Source organism: Carya illinoinensis, chromosome 3, assembly GCF_018687715.1.
Source record: "Carya illinoinensis cultivar Pawnee chromosome 3, C.illinoinensisPawnee_v1, whole genome shotgun sequence".
NCBI classification, from domain to species: domain Eukaryota; kingdom Viridiplantae; phylum Streptophyta; class Magnoliopsida; order Fagales; family Juglandaceae; genus Carya; species Carya illinoinensis.
In genome coordinates this window covers 56,474,585-56,495,350 of record NC_056754.1, presented here as the reverse complement: position 1 = coordinate 56,495,350, position 20,766 = coordinate 56,474,585, and the positions used below count along the sequence as shown (strand labels likewise).

Genomic DNA, 20,766 nt, shown 5'->3' with positions numbered 1-20,766 from the left:
TTCAGAAATTGCTTATAATTATTATGACTACATTGATGCCTGGATCAGTACCTCTACTCATGATTGTGTACAGTACCATTTACTTTTACTTTCACTGTATCTCTACTTTAATGATTGTATACAGTGTTTTTTTGCTCTATAAAAGGAATGTCTGGCCTCAGCATTAGGCACAACTTATTTTTAGAGCTTCTCCCTCGACTCTAGGTACTACACCCAGAGCCTCTCTTCTCCCTCACCTTTCTTCTCTTATTCTTCATCCCTAACCTCTCCAGATATTCTTCTGTAATCTTGTTAAAACTTGTTTATTTTAATAAACTTGTTTATATTCAGTATTTGCTTATTTTTTTTTATATTTTCCATTATTTATTTTCTGCAATCATATTCATATTTATTTCCTGCAATCATATTTATATTCTGCAATCATATTTATATTTCAGTACTGCATACATGCATAGGTCGGCTGAGCCGCAACATATTCTTGCTCACGTTTAATTCTTGCCATTTATCTTTGTGCTTATCTTCATGCTCTTTCCATTTATCTTTGTGCTTATCTTCCTACTCTTTTCTTGATTCTTCTTGTTGGCTTCCTGCTCTTTTCTTGTCCTGCTCTTTTCTTGCTGCTCTTTTCTTCTTCAACTTTGTCTCCTACAGCTTCAGATATGGCTGCTTCCATTGCTCCTTTACCTAGTCAGCTTAATGTCATTAACAGAAATTATTTTGAAATAGATTTAATTTCTTTGTTCAAAGATTACAATTCAAAAGAAAACCGTGATAAGAGAAAAACTTATTATGCGACTTTTTCTAATCTTGAAAAACCACGTGTTAAATGCAAATGGAAAGAAAAGATGAACACCGAACAAAAACATATTCTTTTCTTTGATTTCCTTGAAAATTATTATGTTTCAAAAAATAGTTTGAATGTTTTAAAAACTGATTTTGTCAAGGAAGAAGGAAGAACTACTGTTAAGTCCAGTCATCCTCCTTCAGAGTAATTTTTATATAAAATATATAATAATATAAACTATAATTATATATAAGATATGTTATTATAATTTATAAAATACAAGTTTAATCTTAGACATGAAAATTTAATTGATCATATGCTTTAAATATAATATATATATATATATATATATATATATATATATCAATAACATTTTTATCATAAGAAGTAAGAATAAAAGAAGAAAGAAAATCATTCAAATATTATGACTAAATTTTGATGGCTTAATAAATTCTCAATATTTTTTTTATAAGTATATAAGACATTAGTACATTAGTAATTTAGTATACTAATATATATTAGTATATAATTTATATGAATTACAATTTACATTTTATGACCTAATACTAATAGTCTAATACTATATTACTATTAGTAATATACTTTAAGTCTATGTCTAAATTAGTATATAAATCACTATACTAAATAATCACATATAAAATAATGATATATTAATACTAATACTAAATTACTATACTAATACTATCACTATACTCTATCAATAATATAGTTATAATAAATTAAACTTACTATAACAATTAACAAATACTAATATATATTTATTCTAATCACTATAATTAATACTAATATTTATAATAATACTATAGTCTAATATTATATTCCTATTAGTAATATACTTTAAGTCTATGTATAAATTAGTATATAAATCACTATATGTAGTAGTAACACTATAATAGTATAATATATAATGAAAATGATGTTAGTATAGTTAAGTATCATAATATGCTAGTATTAAGTATTAGTAACTTAATAGTATTAATTAGTATATGTTAATGTAATATATATATATATATATTTAAAGTATATGTTAATAAAGTATATATAATAGTATTACTAGTATTAAAACTCCCCCTTTTTTTGCTTTAGCCCTTAGGGTAAAAACAAACGATTGTTACGATTCCTTCATCTCAGACAGTCAGACCTAGGGAGTTCTCTTGAATCTCATATTCTCACTTCATCTCTGATTCTCTGCTGCCTCCCCTACACGTTGATGTTGCCACTTTCCTGCACGCATCGCCTCCCATGCAGCCCCTCCCCTGAACGCAAACTGTGACCCTCTCTCACTTCTTAGCCCCTCCCCTGCATGCGGCGCAACCCCTCACCCTCAGATACTCATCATTGATATAAAGGTACATGTTTTATTTTTCTTATTTTGTTGATCTGTTGGAGTCCTCTTCTTGTCTTTATCTCTGGTTCTCTATTTTATTTTGGCATTTACTGATGAAGAGGAAACATCTGAGATTATTATTATTTTTTTTTTATGATGAGTCCCAGATATTGTGTAAATGCAAGATGTTTATTTATTTTTGTTAAACCCTTGACCTGAATCATATAATCCAATTTTATTAGTTCAAGTTGTTCAACCATCGAGAAATATCAAAATAGAACAAACTTACTTTTTCACATATATAATTTTTTTTATAAGAATTTGTTTTGATAACTAATAAGAGATTTTATTCCCAAGATTTTATAAGAATTCATAGATATAAAAATAAAATCCAAAGCTATAACTTGATCATAATTGTATAAAATGCTAGCCCACTCCCATTGTGTAGTTGAATCTATCCTTTCATTATTAACTCGATAAATTGTATAATGTTGCAAAGAGGTAGTTTATATTTTTTACAACCACATTTCATTTCTCATGAATCTTCAACATCTAATGTATCGTGGGAACATGAAAAAATAATTAATGGACAGGAGCCAAGAATCAAATAATCAAAGCATTTATATCATCTCACATTGATTTGTTGTTAACTTGTTATAGATGGATCCATCAAATGAAATAGAAATACTAGGCAATGTTCAACCTTCAATGGAAAGGACCATGGAATCAACAACGACTAATGATCTGCTTTCTCCCAAATCTAATGTGAGTAAGCCATCTATTGATCCTGTGAGTGGTAAGAAAAGATTTGTAGTTTGTAACTATTTTATAAAGATTAAAACTGAGGATAATTCAAGACCTATGGCTACATGTAATTTTTATTGAACTTCTTATGCTTGTGATCCTAATATACATGATTCAAAATCAATGTTACAGCACTTAGAAAAAACATGTAAGAAATCTCCACTTAGGAAAGTGGATAGAAACCAATCTGTATTAGGTTTCCGGTCTGAAGAAAGCAATGAGGGGCTTGTACCTATTGCTTTTAGTTTTGAAACTTGTAGAGAAGCCTTAGCAAAAATGTTGGTTGTTGGTTATGATTCCATCTACATGTAACGGTTGCAAAAGATATTTTAAAACTTTATTTGAGAGAGAAAGACAAGTTGAAAACTACACTTAAGGGACGACGCATTTATCTAACCAAGCATACATGGACATCAATACCAAATTTTAACTACATGTGTCTCACCGTATATTTTATTGATAAAGATTAGAGAATACACAAAATAATTATCAGTTTTTGTAATGTGAAAAACCATAAGGGTGAGACACTAGGTAAAAAAAGTGAAATGTGTTTGCTTGAATGGGAGAGGCCAAAATATTTACAATTACACTCGATAATGCCAAGTTCAAATAATGTGATAGTTTCATATATCAAAAGAAAGATAAGGAATAGAAAAGATACAATTTTGGAATATGAGTTTTTGCATATGAGATGTTGTGCTCATATCTTGAACTTAATTGTTTGAGATGGGTTGAAAGAATATGAGCAATAAATTGCACGAATTAGAGGGACTGTGAAGTATGTGAAATCATCTCCACAAAGGTGGAACACATTTAGGTAATGTTGTGATAGTGAAGATATTACTTGTAAAAGTAGTGTATGCTTAGATGTAGCAACTCGTGGAACTCTACTTATATGATGTTGGATTGGGTTGAAAAGTTTCAAAAAGCATTTCAATGGCTAGAGGATGAAGATTCGAGATATGTTAAGAGCGTTGGGAGGATGATAATGAGGATGATGATGGTGTTAGTGAGTTGGGTAAAGGAGGGGCATCCAAGTTAGGGCCTCCAACCATGGATGATTGAGATAAGAGTAGGTTGTTTGTAAAATTTTTAAAACTTTTTTACCATGCAACCTTGCATTTCTCGGGGGCCAATTATATCACTTGCAATTGTTTTGAATTTGAGTTAGCGACAATTGACACTGCAATTAATTTGAAATGTGTGAAAGGATCTTATAATTTGAGGACAATGGCATTTAGTATGAAATCTAAATTTGAGAAGTCACTACAAGAAAAATGAATTTTTGTGACCAAAATTTTGCAACCAAAAAGGCTATTTCCAACGAAAACGAGTCCTTTTGGTTGCAAAATTTTAGTCGTAAAAATATATTTCTCTTGTAATGAGTATTGGAAAAATATTGAAAAAAATAAATCTTTTGTTATATATTGCATTGGTTATTGATCATCGATATAAAATGCGTTATCTAGATATTCTTTTTGAAAAATTATATGAGGATAATAGTTTGAAAGTTCTTATGTTGGTAGATTGGGTTAAAGATGCTTTAACTCATTTATACGATAGTTATTGTGAAAATGACGGAAGTATGTTGGGGCACAAAATCAAACTATAAGCCAATCATGCGAGGGATGAGCTAGTACTACAAGTTCAAATGTTGGGATAGGTCAAGGTGATTTCGGATCAATTGAATCATTTATCCATGCAAAAATTAAGATGTGTTTGGAGTCAAAGAATTATTTGGAGACTAAATCTGAATTGGAGAGGTGTTTAGATGAAAAATGTGAAGAAGATAATGCGAAATTTGAATTGTTGAATTGGTGGAAGGTTAATTTCATTAGATATTGTGTGCTTTCAAGAGTTATACGAGATGTTCTTGCAGTTTCGATATCTACAATGACCTCTAAGTCGGCTTTTAGCACTTTAGGTCCAGTACTTGATCTCTTTTGCAGTAGCCTCTTTCCACTTATGGTAGAAGCCCTTATTTGTATACAAAATTAGCTCTGTTCATCTTCTATCCTGATTAACATTCACACTTTAATGGATAATATTGAGGAGTTTGAGAAATTTGATATAAGTATGTAGCATCATTCACCTTTTCTTTAATTGTCTTGAAAATGTATATCATATTAGTACTTTGTTTTAATTCTTATGATTGATTTTTTTTTTTTTTTTTTTTTTGTTGCTTTTGTGTAGAGCTCATAGAAGACCTATGGAGTTCTTCAAAACCTACTTCTTTAGTTGGAGATGATTAAATTTAAGGGAAGACAACTTGCATAACATATTTCCTTAAGGTTTTTTTTTTTTGTTTCATTTAATGTAATCACTAAATTTTTATTGGAATTAACTGCTTGATTTATTTTCATATAATTGCAAGGTTTGTTAAATGGATTATTGGAGTTGGTGGCTTGGTGCATAACTATTTGTTCTAGTTGTAAAGTTTTTTATTGGATGTTCTTGTTATTTAGATTTGTAATTTAGACTTTTAATTTGGACTTGTAATTTGTTGGACTTTTGGTCCTTGGATTAGGTTGCGTTTGGGTACTGAGAGTACCTCCCAACACTTCTCACTACTATTCATTACTTTATTATTATTTTTTATCCACTTTTACTACTATTCATTACTTTTCACATATTTTTTATTATTATTCATTACTTTATTATTATTTTTTACTACTATTCACAATTTTTCTCAACACCCAAACTCACCCTTAGACTTTTGGTATGTGGATTTGTAATTTGTTAGACTTTAGACTTGTAATTTAGACTTTTAAAATTTGGACTTGTAATTTGTTAGAGTTTTGAACTTGTAATTTAAACTTTTGGACTTATTTTATTTCATAGTAGATTTGTTTTTTATTTTTTGATTGTAGATTTTGTTTTTTTGTAGCAGTTTTATTTATAGGTTTAATGCAGTTTTTTTTTTTTTTTTTTTTTTTTTTTTTTTTTTTTTTTTTTTTTTTTTTTTTTTTTTTTTTTTTTTACAGTAGATTTCTTGTTTTAGTTTTTGTTCTATAATAGTTTTTCAATCGCAGAATTTTATTTACATAGCAAATTTTTTTATAAATCATATTTTTTATAGCATAATTTTTTTACATAACAGATTTTTTTATAAAGCAGATTTTTAATAAAAAAAGATTTTTTTTAAATCAGTTTTTTTTTAATAAACAGATTTTTTTATGAGAAATTAGCAATTTGTATTTTATTAAAACCGAAAAATTGGATCAAACTGGATTTAAAACCGATAAAACTGAAGTATCGGTTTAGGAAGGTAATCGGTGCATAATCGATTTTGAGAAATGCAAAATCGGTACCTTCTGGTTCGATCCTAAATTTTGTTCAAAATGGGACTGAATCGGACTGGTTACACCTATAGTAAATCTCATCTTCTTTGAAAGGTCTTTCCAGCCAGCTCGCACTCTACAAATCAAAAGACTCAAAAAACAAACTATCGAGTTTCAACCTCCAATTGGTCAACTCCATGAGGAAGTTCTCATAATAGTGTACAATATGGTTCTCTAATTCAGAAGAGGAAGAGAGCACTTTGTTACCTAAGTGGAGTGTCTCAATAGTATTGTAGCGCCAATGTGAATAAGCCACTTTATAGAAAATTTTTGTGTACTTATCACCTTCTTTTAACCAAAGGATCTTGAATTTTTGTTGCCACGAGGTCTCCTCCATCAACAATACCCTTTCTAAAGTAGTCGCAACCAAATTCTTCCTCAACAAAACCTTGTCTAAGGTATCCCTAAACAATTCCCGCCCCTCAAGTTCCTGAAGCTCCTCCATTAAGGTAGTCTTCTGGTTATCAACACTACCAAAAACTTCCAAGTTTTACTTCTTTAAATTTTGTTTTAAAGCCTTCAGCTTACTTGCAAGAAGGAAATTGGGAGTACCCGTGAATTGATAAGAAGATCACCAAGACCGAACATTCTCAACAAAACCATTAGCTGCTGGCCACATATTTTCAAATTTGAAATATTTGCGTCCCCCATGAATACCACCACAATCTAACAAAATAGGAAAGTAATTTTGGCAAATACGGGGCACCCACTTCTGGCACAGCTCCGGAAAGTGGGCCTCCCATGAATGAGAGACAAGAAATCCAAATCAAATATGAACTCTGATAACTCCTCCATAGCCAAGGAGTTGCAATGATTCCCTGATCTCTTGCTGGGAAAGAGAGTGATTTTAAAGTGCTCTCCCCCCCACCCCCCCCACCCTCTCCCAAATGCACCACGACACATCTCATAAGCAATATAAATTTGCCAATTCCTCCCATAACCTTCTCCTATCTCTATCCAAGTTAGGCCCATCGATGCCTACATACGCCCACTCCCAATCATTTGCCACATTTTAAAATAAGTTAGCGACTGAGAAAGACCCAACACACTCTTATACCGCTTCCATCACTTTTTGTCCCACATTAAGAGAACACCCACTGAAGCACCCCTGTCACCCCCCTCACTTCTCTAAGCACAAGCCAAAAATGAAATTCCTTCAAACAGGTAGAGCCACCTTCTCCTCCAGCTTCCTTCAATAACACCGCTGGCTTCCTCCAACCCATACCATTCCTCTCCCCTAGAATAAAAAATGAAATTCCAACGGCCTCCCTCACCATACTCCACCAGAGCCACGTAAAAGCCAAGGGGATTAGAACAACGCTGGGCAATGAAGCCCCTAACCCTTTTCCGAAAAATAGAGTAAAACTTCTTACCCCCAACCTTTACACACTCCAATGCTTTAGAAAACCATCTAACCGTAGCAAGCCCCAAGGTCATCTCCATAACACGTTTCCGTTCTTTCTTAGTCACAAGCGCATAGTGTCCTACCTTGATATCTCAAACTACTTAGATTCAATTGCCACACGTTTCGAAGAATACATTTTTCTTCCAAAACAGACAACCACGCCGTCAAACACCCACAAACACCATCATTCACAAAACAAAAGTGCACGGATGGTTAAAGTACGGAGAGAAAAAAGTTAAGAGAGAAAAAATTTTAAAAGTCAAAGACCATTTAATTGTAGAGCTTAAAATAGGGGGTCATTTAATCATGATAGCTAAATGCAGGCCAGGGTAGATTTATCGGGGCTGGCGGGCTTAAAGTATAGCTATATTTTAATAGAAATGATTTACATAAATTTTACGTGGACAAGTCTTGCATGATTCCTTTATAAAAAAATTATAATACACTTTAAAAAGTATAAAAAAATATATTATCTTTTAATTGGACTCACTTTTTTATAGAAAGTTTGCGTGTAGTTTACCTGTTTTAGGCGTGCACTTAGCAATATTTATATTTTAAAGAATTTATAAAACAAAAGATTTTAAATAACATCCTTATTATCCATTTAAAATAATTTTTTTTAATAAAGCTATTAAAAAAAACTTTTATTCAAAATAACTGTCCACCTAATAGTTTTTGACGCGACATCAAATTATTAATAAATAAGTGATACTTAACCAATATATTTAATCATTTAATATCCATTATAAAGATGCTAATGATAAAAAGAAAGACGAATAACATTACTCTTATAAAATTTTCATGGTACATTCTCGCTTGTCGCTATGCATCAATAGAAGAAAGTAGTTAGAACTTTGAAAAAAAAGAATGCAGTTAGAAGCCATGTGAACCAGCAGCGACCATAATTAAAATCTGGCTAAACTCGTTATTCCCGCTGCATCCAGGTGAGTGCTTTGGAGAGGGGGGATGTAACCAACCATACTTCAAAAAAAACCTTTTGTTTTTCGATAAATGACAAACCAAACCTTTACCGTGAAGCCACCATAATCATAATATTTTGATGTTTAAACCAATTAATTTGCACAAGCAAGTTGTGTACGCTGATACGACCCGTTAATTACATTACGGGTACCGTCTTCTTTTATTTAAAATTGAAATGAAAAATGTTGATATTACATAACACAAAAGCCGATCGTACCGGTCCATCACATACAAGAGGAAGAAAGCAAAAGATTTTTCCTTGCTTACTCTTCTTGATACGAATTTCATTTTCATTGACAAACAAAAGTTCGTGTCGATTAGATATATACAGAATAGGATACACAAAATTCACAATCCAACCAGTCTTCCTAGTGTTATACTCGTATAATTAGACATCATGGGAACGAGTATAGAAACTGAGTGGGGAGACCAATTCACAATGACGGGTAGATGGGACTCCAGTAGATGCTGGCACCATGCCCTTTGTCGCCATGCCAGTCATAAACACCAAAACTTCTATTAACTGTTTGTTCCACTCCTTCCACAACCCAGCACATAGCCGCTAAAAAAATACCTGCATCACATGAAAAGATGAAACTACTTGTATAAGCAGTCGAAGAAGGCAATATAGCACATAGTATAATAAGTCGTAAATTTAGGTTAATAGACAGTCCTGAGAATAAATTTAGATAAGAATACTTAGATACATTACTTGTTCAAAGCATCAAACCTTTTAGAACTTGACCTTTTAGAAGCGACCTATTAAAAGGTGATTCTAATCCCCTATTAGCAGGTTATCACCAATATAATATGGATAAGCATCCTTGAGTAAAGAATGAGTTGATATAGATGGCAGCCGATTTATTAACTATAAATTTCGAAGACTCTTATACTCCAATCTTCATATAAAACGTCATTCATATCTGCAATGTTTAGTGGATCTTATCCTAAAACAATCAACACTAACCCCAAACTCGTGGAGAAAGTTGAGATAAAATCAGCCCTCATAGTTCCCAAAGAACTGTCATTCTGGATTTGTTAGTTTCAAGAGATGCAACTTTTGGCAGTAGTGCAATACCAGCAGTCCAACACCACTATTAAGGGTGTGTTATGAAAAGATCCCCCAAACACTAGAAAAAAAAATATATATATATATTGAGAGAGTGGAACAGTAACTACGATCTCACCTCCTTGAGACTAATCAGCTCCTGCAGATGGTTCAAAAAAAAAAAAAAAAAAAAAGGGAAATAAAATTACCTATGAAAATACAATGATCAAATGGACTGTGAAATCACAAAATTACCTTCTTCCTTTCAAGTTGTAAGTATTAGGGTGACTCTTTGTTAATTGTAGATGACTCTTTGGTCGTCATATTCTTCCACTTATCCTTGAGATCTACAGGAGTACGGGTCGTATGAAATATATGACGACCGAATTCCAAAATTTTCCTCCAAGGAATATTTTTGTTTGCTGAAGTTGAAAACTTCTGCACTCCTTCCTGCAACATAATAGTACTTAAAAGTCAGACAAATTGAAACTCAGGCACGTCTCCTTTATATGGCAGCCTGTACCACGCCAGGAAAAAAGTCACATCATAATCCCAATTAAAATAAATTGCAAATGTTATACCCATCAACAAAAATACTACAATCGTTTTAGTAATTTATCCTTGGAACTCAGAAAAAAGAAAAGAAAAGTAGTATCTGAACAGGACAGCTCCTTTAAGCTTGCTAGAGCTCAAAACAAGCTTCGGCAATCCCTTTAGTTCTGGATGGTTCAGGTGAATGCTAAGTGCTCTTTTTCATTTTTTAGATTTCCTTTTTGTTTAATTTGTTTGTTTTTCTTTCAAACCACCGTCTTCTCATATGTTGATGCATTTTTCCAACAAGATTGGAGCCCAACAATACGGTTGAATGGCCTACAATGTGGTTTGGGCATTAATACGATTCTTACATGCTCATCCATGAAATAAATAGTAAAATAAAGCATATAAAACGTAAATAAAGAGAGACATAGAGATTTACATGGTTCAGCATAAAAGTCAATGTCTACAAGTCGTTTGGGGGTGAAATCCTGTGATACCCCATAAGATAAGGATAGCGGTAGGTAGTGTATGAGATCCCACATTGTTTGGGAAGGAGCAGTTTTTGCTCTTTATAATATTCTAATGAGGCTCCAATTATATCATTGACTAATCTTTTTGGAGTATAGGTCATGTGGTTTGGGCTTTCCATTGAGGCATTACAAATCCACTATCTTGTTATTTACAGTCTCTCAAAGCCTTTCATAGTTCTCGATACAATGGAGAAATAAGGGTTCCTAAGAGGTTGAAGAAGACTCCTCCGTTATGGAGAGAGAATCCCCCAAGATGGTAGAGAAGCTTTTCTTCTAGAGTTATCTGATCCCCTCGTTTGTAGCAGTTCCCCCCTTTTGTAGGGGTCTCTTTCTTTTTTTGATAGGTAATAAGAGATTTTATTGCAAGTAAATAGACATAGTCCAAGTACACACGAAGTATACAAGAGAATACACCTAAGTACAGGCTAAAGCAAAACAGTACTAAGATAAAGCATTACAAATATCCATATCCCTCACAAGATTGTTCACCCAAAAATTTTAAGTACTAAAGAAAAAATCCCTAAATTCCGCCATTGTGCATTCACAATCTTTGAAACACCTCCCATTTCTCTCAAACCATAAACACCAAAACAAACACAAAGGAATCATCCTCCACTCAGCTGTACTGCCTCGACATCTTGCTGCACCTTGCCAGCTAGCCAAGAAATCCACCACATGAAAAGGCATCACTCAAGTAATGCCTACCCTTGTAAATAATAGGGGTCTCCTTTCTTCTTTAGATTAGTTGAGTCCTACTTAACTTATATCACTTTTGTCAGTCAACTTTCCTTTTATCCTTGGTAATAGGCTTCCAATGGGCCAAACCCCAATTTATTGGAGTCTAAAGTCCATGATGGGTCATAGGCTCGTGTTGCCAAGCCCGGCATTGGAAAGGTTTATGCCTCAGGGCGAGTTTTATTACTTTCCATGATGCAGGCAAGCAATAGAGCTTCATTGCTCACCCAAAATGCTCCTAGTGTGGGCAGGTTAAGCACCCACCTTGCTTCCCTTCACTAATCCTTGCGTGTTCGGGCTATGCATTTACAGCCCAAATGAGCCTCATGGCCACTCACCTTGATTGCTGCTCAAGTGGGCACATTGCTCGTCTAAGGCTCTCTATGTGCAGGCAAGTTATGTGCCCGCCTTGCTTTTCTTTTAAGCAAGCTGCATTGCTCACTTGGGACTTTCTGAGTGCTGGTGGTTAAGTGGCTGCTTGGATTGTTTCCAGAGCGCCATTGCTTGCTCGGGATGTTCCAAGTGCTCGCCCGGCATATTCCAAGCATTGATGTGGTTGGTGCCCACCATTCTTTTGTTCAAGGTGAGATCAAGCCCAACATCATGTATACTACTGCATTCTGGAATATAAAGCACGCATAACCTCCTCCTCCCCTGTGTTCCCAACACACACACAAGAACAAATTGTTTAATACTTGTTGTAAACGTTTGTTGATGTATTTTTACACTTGCATTTTTTTTGGCTTTTTTAATAAAAAGAAACCTGCCTCAAAAAGCAGTTTCAAAAAATCCTATAAGTACTGTATTTCTTAGCTCGTTAAGATACATGACACAGTTGAGGAAATTCTAGTAAAAGCTTGGAAACAAACAAAAAGTAGTCGTTGAAGTGGAACTCGAAGAAAATGACAAAGTTAATGAAGAAACTCAGTGGTCACATGTTTTCAAAAACTTCTTTTATTTATTTTTTTATTTTTTTATATTCGTGGGTGTCTTGGCTAGCTTGGGCTCACCTCAACTAATCCCATGGGGTCCTGAAGTCAACTGTCAGGTAAACTATCAGTGGCCCTGAGGGGACTAGAATTAGTGACTATTGGGGAGCAAATCCAAGACCTAACCAACTGAGCTACCTCTCAGGGTTACTTCTTTTATTTATGTTCTATTCTCTTTTCTAAGCTATATCCATGAAAAACTGTCTTGATTTGCATGGGCGCCAGGATACTAATGCGATTTCACAATAATGCATTCTTGGAGGTTTTCTATCATCAAGAGTACAAAACAGAGCACATATATCTAATTTTTGTAAGGCCATTATTTTTTTTGATTGGTAATCAAGTAGTTTTATTCATAATAATAGGCAAATCCCAAGTACAAAGAGAGAATACTTGAGAAATACCTAACTAGAGTTTACAACTGAAAGAAGAAAGTCTTGGACATTTATTCCATTACAAACAATGGCCCCCACCCAAGAAAACAATGTTTTAAAGCAAAAAACTTTCAGCTCCCCCATTGTTCTCTCATGGTCTTCAAAACTTCTATCATTTTGCTCTCGCCAGTTACACCAACACATACATATGGGAACTAATTTCCATATTGCTGCAACTTGTGAATCTCCTCAAAGGCCTCTCCAACATGCTAGAACGTCCACCGATCTACGGGGCATGACCCATGATACTCCAAGACCTGTAAAAAAATCAGCCGGTTTGGAAAAAGCCCATGATAAAGCCATAACTTGGACGACTTTGTGTACTTCTTCATCAAATGGCCTCTCAAGCTGCCCTATAAACTGTTGATCTATTTCTAAGAAAGACAACCCATCTACTGTAGGTCTCCATGGTTGCTGTTTAGCTATTAAGTGTTCATAATACTGTGCAATGTGGTCCTTGATACTTACTTGATCCGAGACTACTCCATCAACCATCAATGTATCGATAGCGTTGTTCCTCCGATGCGAATTAGCCACCCTATGAAAGAATTTCGTGCACCTGTCTCCCTCCTTAAGCCATAGTGCTCTGGATTTCTGTCTCCAAGATATCTCATCCTTCAATAAAGCTCGTTCAAGATCTATGACTGCCTGACTCTTGCGAGTTTTTTCGAATTCAGTGAGAGTTCTTGCCTCCTCTTCGCCCTCCAAATCCCTGAATTCCTCCAAAAGGGATCGTTGCTGTGAAAGCACATTGCCAAACACTTAATTCATTCCAAAGCTTCAAATCTTGTTTCAGCGCTTTCAATTTTCTTGCCAATATGAAACTTGGAGAGCCTTGGAACTCATAAGAGGACCACCATTGTCTGACCCTGTCTACAAAACCGTCAGATTTTAGCCACATTTTTTAATTTAAAATACCTTCTGCCTCCTTGGATGCCTCCACAATCCAAGAGGATAGGAAAATGATAAGAACACACTCTAGGTAGTCGTCTTTGGGTTACATCAGGAAAATGTAACTTCCAATCAAAAGCAAGCAAAAATCTATCAATTCTCGACCAAGATGGGGAGTCGTCAAGTGTTGGACCCCAGGCAAACGATCCTCTCATTAGTGGGATATCCATAAGTACCTATTCTAAAATGAATTCAGAAAAATCACTCATAGCGGGTGTGATGTAGGATGTACTTGAACTTTCACTCGGAAAGCGTGATACATTGAAATCCCCCCCTAAACAACTTGGTAGTTCCCACCAACTAAGAATTCCTGCCAATTCCTCCCACCTTTATCTTCTTTCCGCATCAAGATTAGGACCATAAACCCCTACAAATGCCCATCGGAACCCATCTTCTATATTCACAAAGGAGCAAGCCACAAAGAAATCCCCCACACAATCCTCTAATCTTTCCACCACCCTTTTGTCAAACATGATGCGCCCCCCGATGCTCCTTTGGAAGGTAGATACGACCACCCAACATGATGCCCTCTCCACAAACTTCAAACTATTGGCCGTGTAATTAATTCTAGTTTGGTCTCTTGTAAGCAAATGATATCGCCTTGCCATTGTCGAAGTAAGTTCCTGACTTGGAGCCATTTGGCCTGCTCGTTCAACCCCCTTACGTTCCAAGAAATTATTTTTGGCTTCATATCGGAACCGTCGTTGCCCTTCCTTAAAACGTCCCCGGCTAGCGCTCTGTTCCCCTCCCTCATCGTTCATTGCCCACGTAAGCCTCTTGAGTTCTCTTTCTTCCTTTTGGCCCAAACCAAATGATTGATCATTTGTGGCTTGAGAATGACCAGCTTCCATAGCCATGAGAAGTGCCAAAAATTCATCTTCAAAACCCACACATTTAATCCCAACGACATGTTTGAGCTCCATAGCTGTTTGAATAACCCAATCTGACCCCCTTGGATGGAAAGAGTTCAATGGAGTAGGTTCTATCCCCTCAACACAGCAGCTGCCCTTCACTGCATCCTCCCCCATTTCATCCATCATCTCCACTCCACTTGGAAGCTCACATACTACCATAACCCCTTCCTTTCAGCTTCCTTTGAGTTGCCCATCATTTCCGCACAGTTGAAAGCAGCCGGGAAGGGTTTTTCGGCTACAAAAACATATTCCGGCGAGGTTACCAGTTTCTGAGCGTCAGTGAAGGGTTCCGGCAGCCCAGATAGCGTCGTCGGCCTGTTTTGTGGCTCCTAACAGGTTACCAGTCCATCCCACTGCACCCCCGTCCTCTCCTCTGTGCGATCCAGCAGAGGTTCTAAAAGTGCTGGTGCCAGTGGCATCGCTAAGCCACGATGGAAGGAGGCGGCCCAGACACGTCCATCACCCCCTTCTGTGCTACCCCGCTGGACAAAGATCCTCCAAAGGATGTCGGATCCAGCTGCAAAGCCTCTTCAGATCGCAAATGCACTCCTAGCACGAGGCTGCCGATGACACAGCCACCGGACACAATAAGGCCATTATATATATACATATATATATACATACATATATATTAGAAACAAAGATTTTACAAAACTAGCAATGTGAAAGTCTTACTAAAGGGGCAAGTGTTGGTAATATTAATGAGAATGAGATTGCATTCAATGATATTCTTTGATTCTATCTCCAAGGTCAAAACAATTAGCAACTATGGATCTAGCCATGCAGGAAGACTATGTCCAGAAACTCATACCTTTAACATAGAAATTCAGTGCTCACATGTTTTCAAACATGAAATAAATCTTTTATTTATGCTCTATTCTCTGTTCTGTAAGCTATATCCATGAAAACCTGTCTTGATTTGCACATGAGCCTGAATACTGATGTGATTTCATACAAACGGATTCTTGAAGCTTTTCTATTGTCGAGAGTACAAAAACAGAGCAGATATATCTTATTTCCGTTTGGCCGTAAATTTTTTTTTTTCACAAAGAAATATTTTATAAAATAAACAATGTGAGAAATCTTACTAAAGCCGAGAGAGAGTGTTGATAATAGTAACAAAATGAGGTTCCACTCAATGATATTCGTTGATTCTATCTCCTGAGGGAAAAACAATTAGGAATACTATGTCCAGAAGCTCAAACCTTTAACATATCTTCCTCTTCAGCTGTCCAGAATAATCTCTTTCGTTTCACATTAGGAAAAGTCATCTTCATGCTGCAAGTTAGGACAATATATCAATATACCAATAATTGTAAGCACACACCTAATACTACTCTATGTACTATTCTTACTCCAGATTTTCACATTCACAACACTAAACCATATAAGAAAATACACAATAAAATGAATAACTTACAATTTTTTAGGCGACTCCCTGGGTTGTCTTGACTTGTTGGAGGCAGTAACTTTTTTGTTCTTAGAGGTAGCAACATCCTCATTTGGTTTCCTAGAATCTTTTTCTGGAGTCATATATTTATGAGGGGATGATTTCTTTTGTAAACCAGCATTCTGGGGCCGTGCCTTTTTTTGAGCTCTTTGTTTGAAACGCTTTGGCCTAGATGTTGGTGCTTCTGGCTGCAATTGTTGTTCACCATCCCTTTTGCCTTTATTCTCTGCAGATGCCTCAAGTCCATCATGTGATCCTTCTCTTGATGCATGAAGTCCCTCATCTACAGTCATCACCTCATCCGAGTGACAAGTAGTCAAAGGCTCTGCTTGCTCTTCATCCTCTTCAAAACTTCCTTCATTCCGACTTTCATCCATTCGTGATGCATCTTCTGCTTGTAGTCTTTCTCCGTCTTCTATAAAATCAGACAGATGTGCTTCAGATATGTTCACATCATTGGATTTTTCTTCTGTAAAATCTAGTACGATCTCTTCTTCTCTGAAATGTACATTACTACAAGAATTGGGTATAGAATGCTTTGTGTGAAGTTCATCAATCACCCTATCATGTGCCTCACATCTGTCATCCTGTAGATCCTCCACCCACACACATTTCTCATGATCAGGGCTGTTTTGGTTTCGCACATGAGGTAAGGATACATTGGACTCTTTCCTCTTAGCTTCACCATTGTCCTCCAGGTTCTGCCCATTCCCACCTACAGCATTCGCACCAACAAATTTCAACAAAGCTTTCTTTGCCAACATAGCCTTTTTCCTAAATTGTCCAGTTTCTACCATTGTTCGTTTGTAGGAACAATATGGACAGTAAAAGCGACCAAAGGCATCGAATTTAGGCTTAAAGCACACGCACTTGTCGTGAAGAGCAATTGGGCAGCCAATTTCGCGACAAACCAAGACGTCTCCACCTCGATTGCACCTTATACAAGTTCGCTCCTTAAAAGAATCTATCTCCATACAATCAACAGTATCTTCATTCAAATTAACAGCTACATCATCGTGAAGCCCCTCGTTGCACGCACCCGACATTTCATGCATAATTGTTTGCATAAAATCCTCCGGCTGTGAAACGAATAAATACGATTTTTGCTAAGCGGGAAACATGAATGAACAAGTTAAAATTCTAAAATATGATATTCGGGAACCCTAGTTGAAAATGGTAACCATAGGCACAGACATGCATCGATGCATACACCATAAATAGCATCATAGATTAAAAGACATTAAGATGAAGTACCTGATCGTGGAATAGAGGAAGTGCCCTATTGGTAGTGGCGGAAGGCGAGGTGCAGGGTTTAGGCCGGCCCCCGAGGCGAGTCTTCGTTCTCATAGTCAAATAGATCCTTGCTTACAACTTCCTCTTCTCTTCGCTTTCTTTTTCTTTGTTTTTAAAGGTGTACTCGAAGAGGCAGGAACCAAGAGCCATTGGCGGCCTCATAAGACCGCTAGTCGGGCCTGCCTCTATGTTTTATTGAAGGAAGAGTGGCTGCCCACCCACCGGCCCGTCCAACTCGATGCAAGTCTAAGAGCATCACGTTGGCTTCATTAAAATCATCTTTAAAATTTGATGAAAAATATAAATTTTTCATAAATATAAAATCTTCCTATCCATAATCTCACATTAGATTAGTCATTGGATTCATCAAAATAATAATATAATATAATTTTGTTAATAATAATATAATTTTTTTTTCATATTTTGTAATTAAATTAACTATATGTACAATAATAATTTAATTTGATATTTAAATTATTGATTTCTAAATAATTTTTTTCCTCAACCTAATTACCAACAAACACATTTTGCCAACCCTTCTTCTACCTAACAATCAAATATATAATAATTTAAGGAATCAACAAACACATATACAATTTGATCATCCAACAATTATATTATGCCAATATTTTATCTAACCAATATTCATATCTACAATGTTTGAAACTAACAAACACTTCCACAAACCACCATTCTTCTCTACCTAAACTTTACACCTACAATTCTATCCTCGGTTAAACACATTCATTCCACCATACACAATACCCAACATTCATATCCATAATTCTTCAAACCAACTTGTAAATGTAGCTAACCGTCCTTCTTTTGCCAAGATTTTTAGATGTAGCTAATAGTCTTGGATTAAGCCCTATAAATATATTCATTCTTTAACTACTTCCCACTCATCAAAAACCAATATTTCTTCTTTTAGTTTTTCGCATTTTTTTTTCTTAGTTCCTTATGGATCCCTTTCTCAATACTCTTTATATGTTAGATGAAGATTATTTTGATCATGAGGATCTTATGATAGAAGCAATGGCCCTACATAGACAATAACATGCAACCGAGGGAGCATCTTCTTCACGTCGTCCTAATTCTCAACCTCGTATGTTCATCTGACACAATCCATTTTGAAGGTCATGAACGCTTTTGGAAGGATTACTTTGCTCAACTGCCAATATATCTGTCAAACGTTTTTAAGAGGTGATTTCGAATGAATCGTGATCTTTTTTTACGCATACATTCTGCAGTTGAGACTCATGATGATTATTTTGTCCAAAAGAGAGACACCAATGGTAGGCTTGGATTGTCTTCCCTTCAAAAGATAACCGCGGCAATTAGGATGCTCGCATATGGGGTAACAATAGATCTTATAGATGAGTATGTAAGAATTAGAGAAAGCACTGCACGGTTGAGTATGAAGAAATTTGTAAAGGCAATCGTGTCAATCTTTGGGGGTGAGTACTTGAGGTCTCCAACTAGCAATGATATAGCGAGATTACTAGAAGTTGGACAAAGGCGTGGGTTTTTAGGAATGTTGGGTAGCATTGATTGCATGTACTGGAAATGGAAGAATTGTCCTAATGCTTGGAAATGTATGTACTCTGGTCACGTAAATGAACCAACTATTATTTTGGAAGCTATTGCCTCTTACGATCTTTGGATATGGCATACTTTTTTTGGTTTGCCTGGGTCTCATAACAACATCAACGTACTCGATCGATCATCTATTTTTGCTGCATTGGCCAAAAGTCGTGCTTCTCTATGCAATTATACTATCAATGGTCATGAATACACAATGAGATATTATCTTGCTGATGGTATATATCCTTCGTGGGCAACATTAGTAAAAACAATTCCTACTCCACATGAGAAAGAGAGAAAACACTTTGCTGCTTGCCAGGATTCTGGAAGGAAAGATGTGGAATGTGCATTCGAAGTACTCCAAGCTAGATTTGCAATTGTGTATGGACCTGCAAGGTATTTCCAACCTGAAGTTCTAAAAGATATTATGTACGCATGTATTATCTTGCACAATATGATCGTTGAAGATGAACGTCATCTATATTTCGGAGCTAACCAATTCAATTATGAAGCCAATGATGATACTCCATCCGAGCCAATTTCACACGATAATATACCTGAATTCATGGAGTTCATTGCCCAACATCATCGTATTAGAGATAGAGGCACTCATTCTCAACTCCAAGCCGACCTTATCGAGCACTTATGGAATATGCATGGCCGAGCATAATATGGATTTCTTGAAATGTGCAACCACCTTGTGGTGTATTGTAGTACTCATTAAAATGTGGTTATATTTATGATTGCCATTTTATTGTTTTAATGTTGAGAATTTATCACTAGTGGTGATTTAATAGCCAACAGTTTCATTCTAAACACAGTAGAACATTGTGGTCACTTTTATATGTTTTAATTTAAGGTAGCTAGAAAACCAAATTTTATCAACTCTAGTTCCTTAACTTATCTGACATCCACACACACACACTCAATTATATATATATATATATATATATATATATTTATATTGAGCTCGTTGCTCTAGTTCCTTGATCTCAAAATACTCCATTTGGTACGTATAAACTATAAAAATAAACAAGACCCTGTATGACAACCAAGTTCCTTGAAGCTAGACAAATGCAAGTTCCTGGAAGCTACACAAATAAACTACACAAATGCAGGTTCCTGGAAGCTAGAATGGAGAGACAACCAAATTAAATCCATAAATTCAACTTGTATAAATCCAACATCTGGAGTTAATAAATGAATAACAAATCTAGCTTCTTAAAGTTAATAAATTCAGTCTCAAGTCATAAATCCAGCCACATAACAAAGACACTAATTCAGCCTTAATAAATGACACAATAAACAACTTACATTCAGATTTTCCTTTCCATAAACAGATCCAAAATACAAGTTTAATAAATAGCCCATAAACACTTCAAAAATACAAGCTACTTCAAAAATTTTCAACCCCACAAACACTTCCAAAATTCTGGCTACTTCACAAATTTTCTAACCACAAACACTTCCAGCAAATACAAGCTACTTCAAAACTTTTCTATCCACAAACACTTCCAAAAAGTTGGCTACTTTATAAATTTTCTAACCACAAACATTGCCAAAAAGTAAACTACCATTCAGATTTTCCAACCACAAATACTTCCAAAGATTTCCATTCAATAATAATAAAAATTTTCC

The 20,766-nt window shown here is 35.3% G+C and overlaps 2 protein-coding genes and 1 long non-coding RNA gene across 7 annotated transcripts; 2 read left to right on the top strand and 1 right to left on the bottom strand.

The window, feature by feature from the left end:
- Positions 1 to 1,867: 1,867 nt before the first annotated feature.
- Positions 1,868 to 5,496, top strand: LOC122305523. The gene is made up of 3 exons (XR_006241153.1): positions 1,868 to 2,154; positions 2,793 to 2,897; positions 5,130 to 5,496. It is a non-coding gene; the product is annotated as an uncharacterized LOC122305523 (long non-coding RNA).
- Positions 5,497 to 8,778: 3,282 nt separating this feature from the next.
- Positions 8,779 to 17,713, bottom strand: LOC122305522. 5 transcript variants are annotated; one of them, XR_006241152.1, is made up of 7 exons: positions 17,506 to 17,712; positions 16,222 to 17,330; positions 16,007 to 16,079; positions 9,967 to 10,161; positions 9,851 to 9,871; positions 9,631 to 9,684; positions 8,779 to 9,237 (listed from the first exon to the last, which is right to left on the bottom strand). XR_006241152.1 is itself a non-coding variant. In XM_043118124.1 (6 exons), exons 1-4 carry the CDS (start codon positions 17,596 to 17,598, stop codon positions 9,991 to 9,993), a joined length of 1,446 nt encoding a protein of 481 aa, XP_042974058.1. In that variant the 5' UTR covers positions 17,599 to 17,711; the 3' UTR covers positions 8,779 to 9,237; positions 9,851 to 9,871; positions 9,967 to 9,990. The 5 variants fall into 5 exon arrangements, 4 of the variants coding, with proteins under 4 accessions (XP_042974058.1, XP_042974059.1, XP_042974057.1 ...); XM_043118124.1 differs by lacking the exon at positions 9,631 to 9,684 and having other exon boundaries at positions 17,506 to 17,711; XM_043118125.1 differs by lacking the exons at positions 9,631 to 9,684; positions 9,851 to 9,871 and having other exon boundaries at positions 17,506 to 17,711.
- A 1,044-nt stretch (positions 17,714 to 18,757) lies between these two features.
- On the top strand, positions 18,758 to 19,798 carry LOC122305016. Its single transcript, XM_043117278.1, has one exon. It carries the CDS (start codon positions 18,758 to 18,760, stop codon positions 19,796 to 19,798), a length of 1,041 nt encoding a protein of 346 aa, XP_042973212.1.
- The last annotated feature ends 968 nt before the right edge of the window (positions 19,799 to 20,766 follow it).

What these genes read in the sequence shown, in the direction of transcription:
- LOC122305016 (XM_043117278.1), top strand. Translation starts at nt 18,758, where the DNA reads ATGAATCGTGATCTTTTTTTACGCATACATTCTGCAGTTGAGACTCAT.
- LOC122305522 (XM_043118123.1), bottom strand. Translation starts at nt 17,598, where the DNA reads ATGAGAACGAAGACTCGCCTCGGGGGCCGGCCTAAACCCTGCACCTCG. An exon ending in TTCCTCTATTCCACGATCAG is followed by an intron (nt 17,331 to 17,505) that starts GTACTTCATCTT and finishes TTCGTTTCACAG; the next exon opens with CCGGAGGATTTTATGCAAAC. An exon ending in AGGGAGTCGCCTAAAAAATT is followed by an intron (nt 16,080 to 16,221) that starts GTAAGTTATTCA and finishes CCTAACTTGCAG; the next exon opens with CATGAAGATGACTTTTCCTA.